This window comes from Gopherus evgoodei, chromosome 15 (genome assembly GCF_007399415.2).
Source record: "Gopherus evgoodei ecotype Sinaloan lineage chromosome 15, rGopEvg1_v1.p, whole genome shotgun sequence".
NCBI classification, from domain to species: Eukaryota; Metazoa; Chordata; order Testudines; family Testudinidae; genus Gopherus; species Gopherus evgoodei.
Genome location: NC_044336.1, coordinates 706072 through 726614, shown reverse-complemented (window position 1 = coordinate 726614; position 20543 = coordinate 706072). Strand labels below are relative to the sequence as shown.

Here is a 20543-nt window from a genome sequence, read left to right as displayed (position 1 = left end):
GAAAAGCTTGGAAACATGGCCCTTTCACAGATCAGGAACCAGAAGCTGAAGGAAAAGAATGCAAAATGTTATTTTAAATGTTTCATGATTTTTCAGTCAATTCCATGATTTTCAGTGGGGAGGGGATGACTAATGATTTCTGAGCACTGAGGAATGAGGACATAGATATCGCTAGAGCAGGGGTGGGCAAACTACAGCCCGTGGGCCACATCTGACCTGCGGGACCATCCTGCCCAGCCGCCCGAGCTCCTGGCCTGGGAGGCTAGCCCCTGGCCACCTCCGTGCTGTCCTCTCTCCCTGCAACCTCAGCTTGCTTGCTCCGCTGCTGGTGCAATGCTCTGGGCAGCGGGGCTGTGAGCTTCTGGGGCAGCGTAGCTGCAGAGCCTGGCCTGACTCGGTGCTCTGTGCTCTGTGGTGGTGGCAGCAGCAGCGTGGCCTGGCTGTAGTGCCACCAGCCACTGGTGCTCCAGGCAGCATGGTAAGGGGCAGGGAGGAGTGGGATAGAGGTCAGGGAGTTCAGGGTGGTGGTCAGGGGGCAGGGATGTGGATGGTGCTTGGGAGGAAATAGGATGAATGGGGGCAGGGGCAGTCAGAAAGGTGGGGGAGGGGGGTTTGGATGGGGTGGCAGGGGGCAGTCGGGACAAGGAGAAGGGGTGGTTGGATGGGGCAGGGGCCCTAGGGGGCTGTCAGGAATGAGAGGAGGGGTTGGATGGGGCAGCGGGGGTCCAGGGGCAGTCAGGAGACAGGGGTGTGTGGATAGGGCAGAGGTCCCAGAGGGGCTGTCAGGGAATGGGGGGTTGGATGGGGCAGGAGTCCTGGGGGGGGGCAGATAGAAGGTAGGGGCCAGGCCACAACCCCTTCCCCTAACCAGCCCTCCATACAATTTACAAAACCCGATGCGGCCAGGGCCGGTGCAAGGATATTTTGCGCCCTAGGCGAAAATTCCATCTTGCGCCCCCCCTCCCCCCAAATCACATACATTATACGCAATACACGGTCACAGAGTAACATGTTATAATTTAGAATTTATGTTTCCGCGCTTTAAGTTTAGCAAATTTAGAAACAAGTTCCTCCAAGTCAATGCTGTGAGCAGTGTCATGTTCTATTGACAAGGTAGATAGCCCAACAAGTCTTTGTTGCAACATTGACGTTCGCATATATGTTTTTATCAACTTGAGCTTCGAGAAGCTTTGCTCACCACTGGCCACAGAAACTGGGAGAGTCAAGAGGATGCGAAGAGCAATAACTGTGTTAGGGACACTATCTGTCAGCTTATTTTCCCATATGAAGTCAATACATTTTGCGGTGATGAACTCCTTTGGACTCGTCTTGCAATAGCTTGCAATTCACTGCACAAGTCAAAGGCCATCAATATCCTTGGATTCACCATGTTGCAAAGCTTTCTCCAGATTCAAGCAATGTTCCATAATTTGCTTTGGTGTTTTATTTTGCAAACTGTAAACATCATATATGAAGCCAAATACTGAACTAATTTGCTGCATCAATGTGAATCTTTCTTCAACCAAATGTATTGCTGTGTCAATGACTGCAAAGTAAAAGTTCACTTTGAATTTTTCTTTTGGATCATAAATAGGTTCGTCATCTGCTTCATATGTGAACTGCTTCCTCTTCTTTCTAATACGGATTGGATCTAGTTCAAAAAGTGCCGGTACATCCAACTCCTCCGCAAGTTCACCTGCATCTACCAATGTTTTCTCAAAGGCTGCGTCACTTCTGCGGCCCACAAGAAACTTCTTGGTTTCTCCAAGTTGATTAATGGCATCACATATATCAAATTCTTTTGCCTGAAGTTGTTTGCTAGTTATGTTGATCTCAAACAATATGTCATACCACAAAACAAGAGAAACAAGAAACTTGAAACTAGAAATGGCTTTTGTAAGAGCCTTTGCATCAACTCGTGATGTATTTCCAGATGATCCTGTCAGAGTATTGTCTTCATAGATGTCTACCAGAGCATCACAGATGTCACCAATGAAAGCAGGATGGAAAAGCTCCCCCCCGCAGAAGACCTAAGACATGATGGCTGAATACATAAACAGACACCTGTCCCTCACAGGCACTACCTCATAACATGCCAATTTTGCTCAGGACAGAATATCATAGAGGAATACTATGCATTCAGTGGTCTCTACAGTGGCCAAGCAACAGCATGACAACTAACCTAACCAGTCCATCCAACTTTTTTGACTGCTTCTTGGGCACTGGTGAGGGGTAGCGGTGCCAGACTGAGCCCGGTGATGGGTGCACTACAAATCTACAAACTGAGGCAAGGTGCTGGGCCTAGAGTCCTGCTGAGACTGCTGTCCTGCACCAAGTGGAGCACAGCCTCCATGAGGAGAGAACTCAAATAAATATCACACTCCTTCTGCATGATTCCCCCAAGCACTTCTTCAGGTAGCTGCTATGGGGGTCACTCACAGGCTTAGGCCCGCTTGTTGCAGGCAAAACACAGCAGCAGGGCTTAAAACTCAGACAGGGCTGCCCAGAGGACTCAGGGGACCTTGTGCAAAGCAAAATCGGGGGCCCCTTCCATAAAACATTTGCAATACTATAGTAACATGTATTAGGAAATGTAAAAAATAACTAGTGAAATACATTCAAAAATTAATTTGTAATAATTTGAAAATAAACTAAATACATTATTTAAAAACATTAAAAGCTGTAATGGTATGTATACATTTGCAATTACATAATGGGCAGTTGCTGGGTGATTGTGATAGTTGGTACCAATGGGCTGTCGTTGCCTGGGGGTGGTGCTGTTGTTGCCCACGGCTGGGTGGGGAGCTGGGCTCTGGGTTCAGGGGTGCCCAGCTCACAGGGGCTGGGCTCAGGGATGTGGGGAGATAGGGTCAGGGGGGTGTCCAGCTCAGAGGGGCTGGGCTCAGAGCTGGGACTCAGGGCTGTTGGGGGGATGGGGTCAGGGGGTTTCCAGCTCAGAAGGACTAGGCTCGGAGCTGGGGGGCAGGGCTGTGAGGGGGATGGGGTCAGGGGGGTGCCTGGGGGCACTGGGGCAGCTCAGCTCTGCAGGCTGCTGTTCTCTCCAGCTGTCCAGGCACAAGGGGAGCAGGAGCAGGGACCAGCTATGGACCAAGGGGGCAGGAGCACAGGCACCTGAGGCTGACCCATGGGGAGGCACTTGCTTACCTTGCCCAATGCATGAGCGCTAGGGTCCTCTTTCTTCCTCCGCTCCACCAGACCACTGCTGAGGCTCTTTTCTTCTCCATGCCCCTCGCTGGGGCTGACGTGGAGGCTGAGCCAGGGAGGGGGCAGCCGCTGCTTTCCTCTAGAAGCAAGGCCCTGGTGTTGTGCCGCTGTCGCAGGGCCCTTGCCACGTGCCCTAAGCAGAGCTGCGCAGCTCTGCCCAGCAGCCGGCGCCCCCGCCAGGCAACGAGAAAAATTGCAGAGGCTGGAGCCCCTGCTCTGGGAGGTAGAGGGATTCTGAGCCTCTGCCTGCAGCCCAGGGATTCCCCTGGGTCAGCGCAGCCACGGTCAGCCCAAACCTCTGGGCTGCCGCGGCAGCATGCTGACCCCGGGGGCGCCCTGGGCTGCCGCACCAGCGCCCTGACCCCGGGGGGCGCCATGGGCTGCCGGGCTGCTTCAGTGGCTCCCTGACCTCGGGGGCGCCGTGGGCTGCCGGGCTGCCGCCCTGACCCTGGGGGCGCCCTGGGCTGCTGGGCTGCCGCGGCGGCTCCCTGACCCCAGGGGCGCCCCAGGCTGCTGGGCTGTCGCGCGGCGGCGCGCTGACCCCAGGGGTGCCCCGGGCTGCTGGGCTGCCGTGGCTGCGCCCTGACCCTGGGGGCGCCCCGGGCTGCCGGGCTGCCGCGTGGCGGTGCACTGACCCCGGGGGCGCCCCGGGCTGCCGGGCTGCTGTGCGGCGGTGCGCTGACCCAGGGGGCGCCCCGGGCTGCCGGGGCTATGCCCTGACTCCAGGGGCGCCCCGGGCTGTCAGGCTGCTGCGGCTACGCCCTGACTCCGGGGGGCGCCTTGGGCTGCCGCGCCGGCGCCCTGACCCTGGGAGCACCCCGGGCTGCTGGGCTGCCGCGGCTGCGCGCTGACCCGGGGGCGCCCTCGGCTGCCGGCTGTAGGTAGCTGCTGCCGCGGGCAGCTCAGACTACCTCTCCAGCAGCAGCGGCTGCAACCATTTAAAAAAACTTTGGGGGACGCCGCTTTTTGGCGCCCTCAAATCTTGGCGCCCTAGGCAACCGCCTAGTTCGCCTAAATGGTTGCACTGGCCCTGGATGCGGCCCTCAGGCCAAAAAGTTTGCACTAGAGCCTTGAATAGAGCTGGGCAAAAAATTTTTAACAAACTTTCATTGAACAAAAAAAGCATTTTTCATTGTCTCAAATTATTTGTTAAATTTGGGTTGAATTCAACAGACAGTTTTAGTCAGAATTTTTTTTGAAAGTCGAAACATTTTGCTTTGACTTGATTTGAAATGGTGCCTTGATTTTAAATTTGGCCAGCTTTTCTTTAAAATGCATCCCCCCTCAAAAAAAGGGGTGAAAAACACCTGAAATGGCCAGATTGAAATGAAAAACACAAAATAAGAATTAGTTTTGGCAACTGAAAAGGTTTGGTTGATTCAAAACCATTTTTTCTTCATCAATTCAATAAAAAAATTGAAAAATAAAATTCTTTGAATTGGATTTTTTGTCCAGATTTTTCAGTTTGTCCATGATCAGAAAACCCTATTGTTTGCTCAGCTCCAGCCCTGCACGCCCTTCCCCATGTCCAAATATCCGCCCCTAAAGCCCAACCTATGTGGGTGTTCACACCTGTGGTGTCGGGGCACGTGCAGCTGCCTGGAGGGCAACTGTCCTACTAAAGTTAGCCCCTCAGGAGGCTGATGAAATGAGGGCCAGATGTGCAGTCAGCAAAGGGAAATTAGGTGGCATTGCTAGAATGCAGGGACAGAGGCAGCATTACCTCTGTGTTACTGATGGAGATGCTGCGGCACCAGGTAGACAGGTGCAGGTTCTGCAGGCTTGTCCTTTCAGTAAGCACTGAGGTGAAGCCTGGCTTCTTGCACTCAGGTGACCGTAGCCCTCTGCTTCCTTGGCTGAAAATCAGGGGTGATGCTTCAGAACGGAGCTTTGAGGCTCAGCTAAACAGCTTGTAAGGTTTTATTACAGCCTGTCAGCAGTAGGAAGGAGGTAACCACCTATCCATTGGTCACACAGCATTCACCAGTATCAGGAGCCGTTTAAAAAGAAGCCCTTTGCATGTCCCCATGAACTCAACTGAGCAGTGTAATCTGCGTTCATTCTGCTACACATCATCTGCTGTGTCCTAGCCCACAGGCTACAGGTCTATAACAGGTGGTGTTAGGCCCATAGCTCACCCTGTGTAGGGTCACATTTTTAGCTCTGGAGGTCCATGGTTCAATCCCTGGTGGCAACCAAGATGGCTCTGTTTACACAGTTGTACAACCTGCCTCAGAAAAATCCTTCGTATCTTTTGGCCCAGAACAATCTCAAAAAAAGATCTACTGATACAGTGCAGCCAACAGGATTGAGTACCATCATTGCCAGGAGGCATTGGAGATGGATTGGTCACATGCTTTGGATGGAAACTGATTCCATCACCAGGGTAGCAATAAGATGGACACCTGAAGGCAAGCAAAAATGAGGCTGCCCAAAAACAACATGGCGAAGAGCTGTGGAAGCCAAGCTGAAAAACATGGAATATAGCTGGGAAACTATTGAAAGACTTGCCAGAAACAGACAGGAGTGGAGGAGCTTTGTCATTGCCCAAATATGCCAGAGCCGTAATAGGAACAGATGCAGCCAACACATGCCAATGTGCTAACCTAGGGCATAGGACTGTAGCTAGTCCCAGAGGATTGATAGGGCCAGGTTCATTGTATACTTGGTTTTAATGCAATGTTCTGCAAAATAAGAAAAGTATGGGAAACTAGCCACGTTTCATATCAGAGTTGGGCACCATTTTTTCAAATAGATTTTTTTTTCCATACAAAAATTGCCTTTTTTTCTTGATATTTTTTTCTTGAAAATACTGATTTATTGATATTTGTATTGAACATACTACTGAAAACATCATAATGATTCTAATGGTTTTTTTTAAATGAAAACCCAGTTTTCAGTAAATGAAATGTTTCAATAAAATTTTGATTAAAAAGTTTATTAAAAAAGTGAAAAAAAATTCACTAAAAGAAAAAAAGGTCAATTTCAAGTCCTTCAAAATGAAAACAATGTAGACATTTAGTCATTTTTGACAAAACTAGTTTTCCTTTTCTTGGCCAACTCTGTTTCAGATATTAGTTGGTTCTCTCTCTGTCTCTCTCCTTTTAGTTGTTCCACATTAACAAAAAGCCACAACAATTGTTTTTGAAACAGTGGGGAAAACGTTTTTGTTTTCAGCCTCCAAAGCAGTTGAACAGATCCAGCTAAAATGGAAAAATAGGCAGATGCAAAGCTTTGAAAATGTCAAAAGTTACTTGTGTTGCAGTGTTTATTACATTTCCATTATAAAGGATTACAATCCTAACTACAGTGGCTGCAGCCAGACTTCACAATTATTAACTACTATCATTAATAATAAATATTTATATGGCACCATAACATGGCATGGTGCTTTACAGAGATTAAAAACTATATAGGCTTCCTGCTCCAAAGAGCTGACAATTCTAACAGTCTCATTGACTTTAACAGCACAGGATCAGGACCTATTTGAGCCATACCTAGGACATGAAGATAGTCAAAGGAAGGAGGCAGGGAATGGAAGGATGGGCATTAAGACAAATATAAAAGAATAACATGATCACATAATAACAATACCCATCTGTACTGATATTTCTAAATAGAAACCAGGGTAAGAAAGAACAGCCCAGGGTTGGGAGTCGATAGTTTGACATATGGTGGTGACATCCACATGATACACTGAATTTATTGTGCATTGTGCCCACGAAATCCATCTAACAGTCGAATCCCCAGATGCCTCAGGATGCCAGAAAAAACATGTCCCTCTTTCCTCCTGGAGATGAATTCCCCCCCCCCCCAGCTTCTCTGTACTGAGGAGACTGGGGAAGGCGTTCGTTGACTTTGGACTTTGTTTCACTTTGCTATCAACCCTTCCTGGCCAGAATTCAGAGCTTCCCAGTGGTTCTACCCTTGGACTGTTCCCATTATTACTCTTCATAACTGAGCCCCAGCTGTGGCCCAGTACTCCATTGTTCTAGGTGCTCTACAGACACAGAACAAAAAGACAGTCTCTGGCCCATGTGAACTGACAATGAGCTATCCCAAGGAATTGGACTTTAAAATCATGGCAGTAGGATGTAGGAAAAAGCTGTTTACAGTCAGTTTTAAAAGTAAGATGTGTTAGCGCAGCTTTCCTGTCCCAGTGAGCCTTGCACAGTTACTCTCAAGGTACTAAGGCAGCCTAGTTTTAAAGGCAGAAGGATATGAAAAATAGCATTGATACAATCGTTTAAAAGAATGGTTTTAAGAGCAATATAAGTCAAAAGACAGGTCTTTTGTGTTACAATTAAGATATTATTTACAAAACCATAAGAACTGGGGACATATAAAAGTAGATTTCTCCCCAGTAGAAAACCCATATCAGGAAATTACAAGATAATGAGACCTCTGGTTAAAAGAAAACAAAATCAAATAGCTACATTGTCTGAACTAGTTCCTACATAGTTACAGGGACATGATAATGGGAGGTTAGGTTGGGAAAAGGAAATGACCTAGCAAATCTCCCTAGATGATTGGAAGGCTATAATGCTGTGCTACTAAGAATACAGCATGATTCTCCTTCTGGAGAAATGATATTTTCACACAAAACAATACAAAACAAAATAAAGACAAAGTTCTGATCCAAACGCTGGAGGGGACACCAGGATGTAGGGGAGTGTCTCTGTATCATGTGGGATTGCCTCAAGTGAAAAAGTTTCTAGTCTGATGTTGGAGAATTGATGCACAAGTTCTTTCAGAAACACATTCCCCAAATCTCTAACACTCTGGTGTCACGGAAATGTTCGGGGTTGCTGAAATGACATAAAGACATGAATGTATTTAGGATTCTTGTCACTGCTGCCAAGGGATGCAGAACAAAATGGTGTCTGTGGAAAGAGAAATGATCAGAAGAAAGAGCCATGGAGAGCCTCACTGTGTAAGATTATCTGTGAACTCTCCGAGGGAAGATGGGGCAAATGGGTTGAACTGATGACAAAATTGATATAACTTTTACCAAGCAATTTGTCTGCCTACTGAAATGCAGAATGTGTTCTGTCTCTGCTCAGCTGTATTCATTCACCCTTTGTATCTGTCACCTTAAAACAGTGCCCCTTTGGAAACTCCAGCCACGACATGTATCCCATACCACAGCATCGCATGTTCTGCACACTCTCTCTCTCTGTCAGAGGATCCTTCTTCTAAAAACCTGTATTTTCACAGCTTGATTTCCTTATAAGCACAGTTTCATTATCAGACTCACCATGAGAAAGAACCAAAGAATCCCGCACAGAAAAGATGCTTCTGCAGACAGTGATGTGAACTCTGCTGGCTCCCAGAGAAAAGCTGTCCTATGGGGAGGCCACTCAATAATTGCCCACTGCACAGTTTCTGGCACCTTCCTGTTAAGTGTCTAGTTCTGGCCGCTGTTAGAGATGGGAGATTGAGCTGGAGGGACTATGTGTCAGAGCCAGTCTAATAATTCCTGTTCTGATGTCTTCAGCTCAGTAGCTCTTGCAGCCTCCACAGGCTGGAATTTTGTTGCAACATAGGCCAAGTTTCATTAGACACTTGTGCCTTTCCAGTGCAGTCAGCGATACATCACCTGTGTATTTTGTTTTGACCCAAAATAATGAACAGCATCTTTAATTGGACTAAAGCAGACTGAGCAGTGTAAAAACCAGGCGAACAGTTCCTTGAACTGAAGACTAGATTTCAAATTGTTTTGTTCATGCCCTGTTATTTGTGAACAGTTCTCCAAATAGAGCTTTGCCCAAACCAGTATTCATGGCCAGAAGCCTTTAGCTGAGATTTGTTCGAGGAACGAACAAAATTTGTTTTGCAATGAAAGAAAATGAATTGTGGATGGAAGCAGTTTATAAAGGTCAGGTCAGTCCACCAATCAGGGAACAGAATCTGTACCATGTGATATTCCTTACCTCTATATTGAAACACTGTGGAGGCACTCATACAATATGGTGACAGGGGCCATCAACAGATAGATGATCCAGACAGACAAATGGCACAGCTCAAAACAGAAAATCACAACTACTGCATAACTGATGGAAAACTTCTACATTTTGCAAACAATCCCAATTTCAAATATGTTCATAAAAACTACTCAAACCCATTTCAAATAATAAACATTTTCTTAGAAATTGTCACCCAGTGGCAGAGAAGTCACTCACAGAGAAAACAGCTAACTCTGTGGAACACTGCTTTTAGCCAGTCCTGTGAAGTGTCAGCCTCCTTCCCGCACTGCTGGCCAGCAGTTCTGCTGAACGCTGCACAGCCACGAAGCCCATCACTTTGGACAGGACACAGACGAGAACCCTGTATCCAGCTGGAAATGCTGCAGGCGTTTTCAGGGGACAGAAGCTGATAGTGCCAATCCTTCCATGAGTGCTGCTCACCAGGGTCATTCTGCAGTCCAGTGAGCTCCAGATGCACAGTGCCCCTTCCTGCATGCTGAGGCTCTAGGCGCCACACGGTCTCAGCAAATGGACTCCCTGCAGCTTTGCCCTCCTCAGACTGGCCCTGCCGTGTGTCAGGGGATCTGCTTAGGTCAAAAGGAGCTCGGCTGTAGCTGCTCTTAGCCTAGGCCAATAGAGATGTGCTGGGCAAGCCCAGAGAGGGACCATCACAGGTACTGTCTGAGGAGGCAGCTGACACCACTCTTCTTGCATTGCTACAGGTTTCTTATGAAGAAAAGCAAATGCTCCCAAAGGGGCTACAAATGCCCAGTCAAAAGCCAGGGCCAGAGTCTGGCTAGGACATGCCCAGCCAGCTGCATGATGTTGGGGAAGCCTTGATTTGTCTTTGTGTCTCTGCTCTGGAGACCCTGCAAGGGAGGAGACATGCTGCAACCCAGCCGTGAGGGTCCATGCACCCAGCCTCCCTGGGAGAAGTTGCTCCACCTCTGAGCAGTTTCCAACACACACCCTGGGCTCCAGGACTCTACTGGTGCAGCTGTCAGTCCCCTGAACTGACCCAAGTTCCAGGGAAGGAACAAACTCTGGAGACTGAGACCCAGGTAGTCAGAGCCAGGGGAGCAGAACCACGGCAGCACCCAGCTCGCTGTTCTGGGGCAGAGATGTCAATGAATGGGCTGGTTGTGATATGGGGAGCAGGGTAACAAGGGATGGACTGAAGGGAATGTAATTCACCCCAGCTGCAGAATTAGGGAATCTCCAGCCCCCAGCTCTGTCCTCTCATCAGCTCAGCTCTGACACCAAGACAAACTGGAGCTGGGGCTGATGTTTGGTTCAAAAGGTTTTGTTAATGACAATCCGTGTCCTTTATGGGTGCAGCTCGGCCCCATGTGTCATGTATGAGCTGGAGGGGTTCTCTCACAACCACAGCTGTGCGGGCCAGCGCAGAGAGACAGTAACATTAATAACTGGGGGGAGGAGCTATTTACACAGGAAAGGAGCGACAACCTCCCTTTTCTAAATGTATCAGCCCAGGGGGATCCACCAGATCCATGTCAGATTCAACAAACTGCACGAGAGAGAGATGGGGATCAGTGCTGGGGAGAGGAGCCAGGTTCAGCGACCCTGTGTGATGCACAGCACTGGCAGTGCAGTCCAAACTGTGTGCACATACACACACACCCCTACATCTCTCACATCCACACATACATGCACATACCTGCACACTCACAACCAGGCACATAACCACTCACACTCTCACACACATGCATGCATGTACACAATACTTGCGCACACACATGCATGCATGTATACACACACTTGCGCTCACACACCCAACCACTCATTCTCTTCTCCCCTGGTCTGCAGGAATCGGTTCCAGGGAGAAGACAGAAGTTCAGTTTCTGCCCCATAAAAGCCTTCATTTCCCAGATGACACTGTCCCCAGGGGCCCAGCTAGTCCTGATCTTGATCCTGGGAGTGTTTTTTGATGTAGATACCTGAGCTGCCGGAGACAGAGCTGAGAGCCTGGAACTCATATCATACAGGCCAATGATCTGTTAAAACAAAAGATCTGAGTCTCACAGAGACCAAAACCTCTGTACATAGCTCAGGCAATGGGAAGGAGCTTTAAAAGCTAACAGAATGTTAGGAACCATCAGGAAAGAGATAAATAATAAGACAGAAAATATCATAATGCCTTTATATAAATCCATGGTACGCTCACACCTTCAATACCCTGTGCAGTTCAGATCACCCCATCTCAAAAAAGATATATTAAAATTGAAAAAAATACAGAGAAGGGCAATAAAAATTATTAGGGGAATGGAACAGCTTCCATTCGAGGAGAGGTTAAAAAGACTGGGAGAGTGCAGCTTGGAAAAGAGATGACTGAGGGGATATGTGATAGATGTAAATAAAATGATGACTGGTGCGGACAAAAATGAATCCGGAAGTGTTATTTACATCTTCACATAACACAAGAACCAGGGGTCACCCAATGAAATTAATAGGCAAGGGGTTGAAAACAAACATAAGGAAGTAATTCTTCATACAACACACAGTGAGCATGTAGAACTCTTTGCCAGACTATGTTGTGAAGGCCAAAACTATAACTGGGTTCAATAAAGAACTAGATAAGTTCCTGGAGGATGGGCAGGGACAGAAACCCCAGAAACCTAACTGCTAGATGCTGTGGCTAGGTAACAGGGTGAATCCCTCGAAAACTGCTCTGTTCTATTCATTCCTTCTGAAGCACCTGGCACAGGCCACTGTCAGAAGACAAAATACTGGGCTAGATGGACAATTGGCCTGACCTGATATGGCCATTCTTATGTCTTTATGTTCAGGGAGGAACTGGTTAGAATCTGAAGTCCAGCTACTTGTGTGAAAGTGAGCATGACAGATTTTGTGATTCTAAGGGCAGGAAGGAGTGAGAGCAACAGAATACAGACAATGCACTTTAAAAAAGCAAATTTCAACAACTCAGAGAATTGATAGGAATTGGAAGGAAATCTAAGGGAAAAAGGAGTTATAGAGGTAGTTTCTAAAAGAGACAATATTAAAGACTCAACAGCAACCTCTAGGTAGAATAGTAACATACCAATATAGCTGCATCAGGAGTTCTTTAATAACCTGAAAATCAAAAAGGAATGGTACAAAAAGTAGAAACAAGGACAAATTGCTACAGATTAGTACAAAAGAATAGCACAAGCATGTAGGGACAAAATCAGAAAGGCTAAGACATAAAATGAGTTACACCTTGCAAGAGACATAAAGGGCAATAAGATGAGGGTCTGTAAATACATTAGAAGAGTAAGAAGGTAGAAAGTGCAGGTCCAGTATTCAATGGAGAAAAAAAGAGCAATAAAGGATGACACATAGAAGGCTGAAGTGTTTAAGGCCATTTTTGCGTCAGTCTTCACTAAAAGAGTGGACTGTGACCAGGTGATTAACACTGTTAACGTTAACAGGGGGGAAGGAAGACAAGCCAGAATAGGGAAAATGGGTAAAAGAATATTTAGATAAGATAGATGAAGTATTCAAGTTGCAAGGGCCTGGTGAAATTCACTCTAAGGTACTTAAGGAAATAGCTGAAGTAATTTAAGGAACAAGCTGAAGCAATCTCTGAACCCTTAGAATTATCTTTGAGAGCTCATGGAGGATGGGTGAGATCCCAGAGGACTGGAGAAGGGTGGGGACATAGCACTTATCTTTAAAAAGGGGGGAAGGAAATTACAGACTAATCAGTCTAACTTCAAAATCCAGAAAGATATGGAAAAAATTATTAAACAAACAATTTGTAAGCACCTAGAGGCTAATAGGATGATAAGTGACAGCCAGCATGGATTTGTCAACAATAAATCATGCCAAATCCCAACCTAATATCCCTTTTTGATAGGGTTACTGGCCTAGTGGCTGGGGGAGGAAGTAGACACAATAAATCTTGACTAGCAAAGCTTTTGACACATTGCCACATGACATTCTCATAAGCAAACTAGGAAAATGGGGTCTAGATGAAATTACTACAAAGTGAGTGCACAACTGGTTAAAAGACCGTATTCAAAGAGTAGTTATCAATGATTTGATATCAGATTAGGAATATGTATCCAGCGGGGTCCCACAGGTCTGTCCTCAGTCCAGTACTATTCAATGTTTCTGTTAATGACTTGTATGATGACTTATAAAATCTAAAATCTCTGGATGACACCACGCTGGGAGGGGTTGCAAGCACTACGGAGGACAGGATTAGACTTCAGAATGACCTTGACAAATTAGAGAATTGGTCCAAAATCAATAAGATGAAATTCAAGAACTACACTTAGGAAATAAAAAAATGAAATGCACAAAGACAAAATGAGGAATAACTGTCTAGGCAACCATACAGCAAGAAAGGATCTGGGGCTCATGCTGGATCACAAATTGAATAAGATTCAACGTGATGCAGTTGAAAAAAAGGGAAATTTCACTCTGGGACATATTAACAGGAGCATCATACGAAAGACACATGGGGTGTTTGTTCTGCTCTATTCAGCACTGGTGAGGCCTCAGTTGGAATACTGTGTCTAGTTTTGGGTACCACACTTTGAAAAAGAGGGGATCAGATTGGAGAGAGTCGAGAGGAGAGCAAAAAGTGGTAAGAGACTTAGAAACTTGACCTGTGAAGATAGGTTGCTAGAACTGGCACGTTTAACCCAGAGATCAGTAGACCAAGGGGGGACCTGATAACAGTCTTCAAATATTTTAATGGCTGTTTTAAAGAGGAAGGCCATCCATTGTTCTCCATGCCCACTGCTGGTGGGATAAGAATAGGCTGTTTGCAGCAATGGAGATTTAGGTCAGATATCAGGAAAAACTTTGTAACTATAAGACTAGTTCAGCGCTGGAAGAGGTTACTAAGAGACTGTGGAGTTCCCATCACTGGAGGTTTTAAAGAAGAGGTCAGACAAACACCTGTCAGGGATGGTCTAGGCCTCAGCACAGGGAGATATACTAGATGGCCTCTTGAGATCCCTTCTAACCCTACATTGTTATGATTCTATAAAGCACACATGAAGCACATACACACAACACACACAATCACAGATGCACACACACACCTCTTTCTTAAGTCACTAAATTTCCATGTCCCCAGGGTCCTCACCAATCAGTTATCCTATGAGCCAGCTGTCCCCCTGACACTCTCCTGTCCCCATAACCCAGCCAATCATACAGCCTGCCCCTCCCCACCCCACCCCTGTCTCTGGAGGCCCTGTCAGAGGGGTCAGCAACTCTAGAAGTTCTGACTGGGGTAGTGCCACAAGGGCAGGAAGGTGTCAGGGTTCTCGCCGGAGTGGGTTCTCTCGTGTCTCTTATGGTGGGAGCTGCGGCTGAAGCTCTTCCCACAGTAGATGCAGATGTAGGGCTTCTCGCCCGTATGGATGCGCTGGTGCTGGGTCAGGGTGGATTTGTCGGTGAAGCTCTTCCCGCAGTCGGGACACTTGTAGGGTTTCTCCCCAGTGTGGATGCGCTGGTGCCGGGTCAGGTTGGAGCTGACGCTGAAGCGCTTCCCGCAGTGAGTGCATTTGAAGGGTTTCTCTCCTGTGTGGATCCGCATGTGTTTGACCAGGTCCGAGTTCTGGCTGAAGCTCTGCCAGCACTCAGTGCACGTGTTGGGAATCTCGATGGTCGGCGTCCGCTTTTTGACCTTGATCTCCTTGGCCTTGGCCACGGCGGCCTCCCCGCTCCGGTGGGAGCACTTGCTCCGGCCTTTGGCAGGCGGGTTCCGCAGGTGCCGCTTGCGGTGGGAGCTGCGGCTGAAGCTCTTCCCACAGTCAGCGCATTTGTAGGGCTTCTCGCCGGTGTGGGTGCGCTGGTGCTGGGTCAGGGTTGACTTGTCTGTGAAGCTCTTCCCACAGATAGGGCACTTGTAGGGCTTCTCGCCCGTGTGGATGCGCTGGTGCCGCACGAAGTTGGAGCTGACGCGGAAGCTCTTCCCGCAGTAGCTGCACTCGTAGGGGGTCTCGCCGGTGTGGATGCGCTGGTGGGTGATAAGTGTGGAGCTCTGCCGAAAGCTCTTGCCGCAATCAGTGCAGATGAAAGGCTTATCACCCGTGTGGATGCGCTGGTGGTTCACCAGATCCGAGCTGTGCAGGAAGCTCTTCCCACACTCGGAGCACAGGTTGGGCCTGTCACCCTTGGGCAGCGGCTGGTAAACCAGGGTCTCCTCCTCGGGGGGGCTGCGCTTTGGCTTCTCTGACTTACGCTTGTTCTTGGGCTTCTTCTTCTCCAGGGTCTTGGCCACATTCCCCTTGGATTTTTTGGGTGACATTTCAGGTTGCTACTTGCACTTGACCCCTGGGGCCTGTGGAGAAATATTCACCTCCTTGTGCTCACTCACAGCGCTGTCATCTGCTGGAGCAGAGAGAGAGAGCCCAGGCATTAGCCATTACTTCAGGGAAGGGACTGTCTATTGCTTTGTGTTCATATAGCAGCCAGCATGATGGGCCCCACTCTTGGTTGTATAATAAACCCCTGATTAATAAAAATAAATTCATATCCCAGCAGTGCCTACAGATTTTCACTGAGATCAGGGCCCCATTGTGCCAGGCACTCCACAGATACACAGTGAAAGACAGTCCCTACCCCCACAAACTTCATCTAAATAGACAAAAGGATGGGGGCAGGGGGAAACAGAGGCAAAGAAACCAGCCCCCATGCCACTGGCAGTTTTGCTAGCTATTTATATGGCCCTCATCACTGCAGTATCTGAGCACCTCAACTCTTTAATGTATTTCCCCTCACATAACCCCATGAGGTAGGCCCTTGCCACTGCCCCTACTGTACAGATGGGAACAGAGACACCGATGCCCAAGGTCACACAGGGAGTCGTCCACGCTGGAAACTGTCACTTCCAAAAAATCCTGCTGTGGTTCAACCACAAGTAACGAGCTTGATTACCAGGGAGGGTTCCTGGCCTGCATGGTGCAGGAGGTCAGACTAGATCAGCGGTCTCCAACCTTTTTATGCCCAAGATCACTTTTTGAATGTAAGGGCAACCCAGGATCTAACCTGCCCCTTCCCCAAAGCCCCGCCCCGCTCACTCCATCCCCCCCATCTCTGCTGCTCCCTCTCCTCAACCCTCACTCACTTTCACCAAGCTGGGGCAGGGGGTTGGGGTTCGGGAGGGGGTGTGGGCTCTGGGCTGGGGCTGAGGAGTTCACAGAGTTGGAGGAAGCTCTGTGCTAAGCCTGGGGCAGGAGGTTGGGGTGCAGGAGGGGGTGAGGGGTGCAAGCTCTGGGAGGGAGTTTGGGTGGAGGAGGGGGCTCTGGGCTGGGGCAGAGTGTTGGGGTGCAGGAGGGAGTACAGGGTACTGGCTCTAGGAGGGTGGTCAGGGCTGGGGCAAGGGGTTGGGCTGCAGGAGGGGATACAGGGTGCAGGCTCTGGGACAGGGTCAAGGCTGGGGCTTGGGGTGCAGGAGGGGACATGGGGCGCTAGCTACTGGAGCAGGCTCAGGGCTGGGGGGCACTTACCTCCTGCTGGGCAGCACTTACCTCTGGTGGCTCCCGGTTGGCGGTTCAGCATGGCTGCCACTAAGGCAGGCTCCCTACCTACCCTGGCCCCACACCGCCCTTGTCCAATAAGCCCCTGTGGCCCCTCGGGGGGCGGGGCGCACGTGGCTCTGCATGCTGCCCCTCTCTGCACGCACCACCCCTGCAGCTCCCGTTGGCCACAGCTCCCCTTTCTCAGCCAATGGAAGCACCATGCAGGCCAGGGACCCTCCCCGGTAATCAAGCCAATGCGAGCTGCAGGGGTGGTGCTTGCAGGCAGGAGTAGCGCATGGAGGGAGATCTCTGCCTCCTCTCCCCCAGGGCTATGGCAGGTGGTAGGGGCAGGCTAGAGAGCCTGCCTTAGCGGCAGCCCCAGTACACCACTGGAGATTGTGATTGACTGGGAGATCCTTTAGGATTGACCAGTCGATCGTGATAGACCAGTTGGTGATCACTGGATTAGATGAACACAGTGGTCCCTTCTGCCTTAATGTCAATAAGTTGAACATAGTCTATTCCCAGTCCACAGCCCTCCACTAGTCCATCCCCTCTACCCAGAACTGGAGGACAGGAACCTGAGAGACAGGAATTGGAAATGTAAAAACAAATTATAGTAATTTGTTTTAACATTTCCTAGCGTTTTCCCAGCATCCAGCACAAGATAGAAAATCACCAAGACTTTTTTTTAACACCCCTTCCCCCATGAATAAGGGAGTCTGAATCAAAGCTGCTTTGGGGGATTCCCCTGACACTGTCCCCAGGATAGCACACTCCCGCAACAGCGTGGGGACTAGGCAGAGGCAGGACTAATTAAGCCCATCTGTTTGAGCTGAGCAAGTCATTCATAATTTCTCATTTCACAGGGCTCAGATATCACACCGATGGGCGCAGTCCAGAACCTGAACAGAACAGTGCATTTTCCCAGTTTTTATGTTCACAAATTCTCCTTGGATGGGCAGAAAAATTCTCAAACCTGCTTGTTCTTCAGAATTAGGAGCACAGGGTGACAGCAGCTGCCACAGTAGATCGGAAAAATGGGCCCATCTAGCCTGGTATCCCACCCTTCGTGCTGCACCAGTTCATACTAGTGGGCTCTCTGGAGCAGTATCTCTATCTCCCAGCTACCTCACATCAGACTAGGGTCATGTCAGAGTTGAGGACCAGATAGTACAGGGGAAGGTGTGAGGAATCCAGTCATGGGCAATTACAGAATAACCTGCACATACAGATACAGTCTCACTAAGACAGAAGCTGATTTTTGTCTTGAAGCAAGAGCATAGATATCCCTTATATACTCTTGCTAATTATGAGTGTTCTTCAGTGAGTAGCTCTGGGCCAACTGATTGTTCTGAATGGCGAGTACTGTCGGTGCAACTCATGCCGATTTTGGTTACTTTGATAAAAATGTCATAAGCAGATGGTTAAGGGTTAATGCCTCTTTTACCTGTAAAGGGTTAAAAAGTTCACCTAGCCTAGCTAACACCTGACCAGAGGAACCAATCGGGGAACAAGATGTTTCAAAAGGAAAGAGGGAAGTTTTTCCTTTGTTTAGAGTTTCAGTTTCAGCCAGAGTGAAAAAGATCAAGGAACCAGCCTCTTATCAGAGTAGTAAGTTTTAGAAAGGAATAAATAAGTTTATGTTTATTTCTTTGTAACCTGTCTTATGCAATTAGAGGTAGAATCAAATTTGGTATTTGGGTATTTTTTTTGTGTAACTAAATTTGTGCCCAGGGGAACATCCTCTGTGTTTTGAATCAGTTGTCTGTGAGAGTAGCTGGTATGCTACTCTCTCCCAGAGGGTTTTCTTTTACCTTTCTTTTCTTTAATTAAAATACTTTTTCTTAATAGCTGATTGATTTTTCCTTGTTTTTAGATCCAAGGGGATTGGATCTGGACTCACCAGGGATTGGTGGGAGAAAGGAGGGGGGGTGGTTAATTTCTCCTTGTTTTTAGATCCAAGGGGATTGGACCTGGACTCACCAGGAATTGGTGGGAGAAAGGAGGGGGGGTGGTTAATTTCTCCTTATTTTAAGATCCAAGGGATTGGGTCTGAACTCACCAGGGAATTGGTGAAGGAGTCTCTCAAGGCTACCCAGGGAGGGGAAGGTTTTGGGGGGAAAGGGAGTGATCCAGACACTGAAAATTCTGGACAGTGGCAGTGATACCAGATCTAAGCTAGTAATTAAGTTTAGAAGTGTCCATGCAGGTCCCCACATCTGTACTCTAAAGTTCGGAGTGGGGAAGGAATCTTGACATAGTGAGCAGCGGTGAGGGATATTTTAGGAACCAAAAGTCAGATTTTTTTTTCCTCCTTTGAGATGCTGGGGAAGCAGTGAAGGAGAGATACCCTGAAGGCAAACAGATAAAGGTTTTTCTAACAAAGCTTTGCTAGAAAGGATTTCCAGCTGAGCTTAGCTGGAGGGTAACTAACAGTTTGCAAAAGACAAGTTACAAACCAGTTTTTCTGGTTTCTTCTCATTCTGAGAAATCCAGTTAAAAGCTATGGGGTTTTTTGTTGTTTTTTTTTTTTTTTTGCCTCGCAAACCAAGATAGCTCAGGCAGAGCAGGGAAAAATGTCAGGCAAGGAGAAAAAAACCATACAGCAACAACTAGAATTGGCCAAACTCCAGGCTGAGGAGCACCAAAAGGAACATGACAGACAGATGGCCAGAGAAGAGGCTGCCTACAAAAGAGCTATGGAGGCAAAAGAAAAAGAGATGGAGATCCAGAGGGAGGCGAACAAGCATGCCCTGGAATTAGCAAGGGCTAAGCAGGAGTTACCAGCCAACCCTAACAACCCTTCTCCAGGTACTGTTTCCCATCCCAGAAAATTCTCCACCTACAAGGCAGGTGATGACACTGAGGCCTTCTTAGAAAATTTCAAAAGAGCCTGCCATGGGTACAGCATCCCTACAGACCAGTACATGATAGAGCTGAGGCCACAGCTCAGTGGACCCTTAGCAGAGGTGGCGGCTGAAATGCCTAAGGAACACATGAACTATTATAAACTTTTTCAAACCAAGGCCAGAATCAGAATGTGGCTAACACCTGAACATGCCCATCGGAGGTTCAGAGCCCTAAGGTGGAAACCAGATGTGTCATCTACCCAACACGCCTACCACATTGGAAAGAATTGGGATGCCTGGATATCAGGAGCAAGTGCTGAATCTCTGGAAGAGCTGTCATTCCTAATGCAAATGGAGCAGTTCTTAGAGGGTGTTCCTGAGGAAATAGAAAGGTACATCCTAGATGGGAAGCCCAAAACTGTAACCGAGGTGGGGCAGATTGGAGCCAAATGGGTGGAAGTGGCAGAAAAGAAAAAACTACTAGCAGTTGGAGTGAATATCAGAGGTGGCAAACCAAAACTAAACCCTATCACCGGGGGCAACCCAAGGCCCCACCTATAACCCAAGGAAAGCCCCAGATCCCTTATTGTCCTACCTCACCAGTCTCCAGCAACCCACCTCGTCCCAGTGACCAGTCAGCTGGGCGATGTTTTAAATGTAATGAACTGGGACACATAAAGGCTCACTGCCCCCAAAACCCCAACCGATTACAGTTCATTACACCACAATCACATCAAAGATCCCCAGGCCCAGATGCCTCTCAAATACCCTTGGAGCGAAGGGAAACCTTGAGAGTGGGCGGAAAGAAGTTTATCGCGTGGAGAGACACGGGGGCACAAGTGTCAGCTATCCACCAATCCTTAGTGGACCCCAAATTCATCAACCCAGAGGCCTAAGTGACAATTCACCCATTCATGTCAAAATCTTTAAACTTGCCTACAGCTGAGTTGCCGATACAGTACAAGGGCTGGTCAGGAATGTGGACTTTTGCAGTCTATGACAATTATCCCATCCCCATG

The 20543-nt window shown here is 48.1% G+C and overlaps 2 protein-coding genes across 10 annotated transcripts in view; one reads left to right on the top strand and one right to left on the bottom strand.

Moving 5' to 3' along the window:
* Nucleotides 1-20543, top strand: part of LOC115635670 (zinc finger protein 436-like) — a 340481-nt gene that overhangs the window by 103890 nt on the left and 216048 nt on the right. The gene's annotated exons all lie outside the window — the stretch shown is intronic.
* LOC115635694 (zinc finger protein 501-like) overlaps nucleotides 6480-20543 on the bottom strand; it is a 44940-nt gene continuing 30876 nt past the window's right edge. For 7 of the 9 annotated variants that reach the window (XM_030534830.1, XM_030534829.1, XM_030534834.1 and 4 more), the window contains one exon: nucleotides 13443-15539. In XM_030534830.1, coding sequence (XP_030390690.1) covers nucleotides 14422-15459 — 1038 coding nt within the window. In that variant the 5' untranslated portion in view covers nucleotides 15460-15539 and the 3' untranslated portion in view covers nucleotides 13443-14421. Of the gene's footprint in view, nucleotides 8034-13442; nucleotides 15543-20543 lie in introns of those variants that run through there. The other 2 variants (XR_003996658.1, XM_030534837.1) reach the window with 2 other exon arrangements.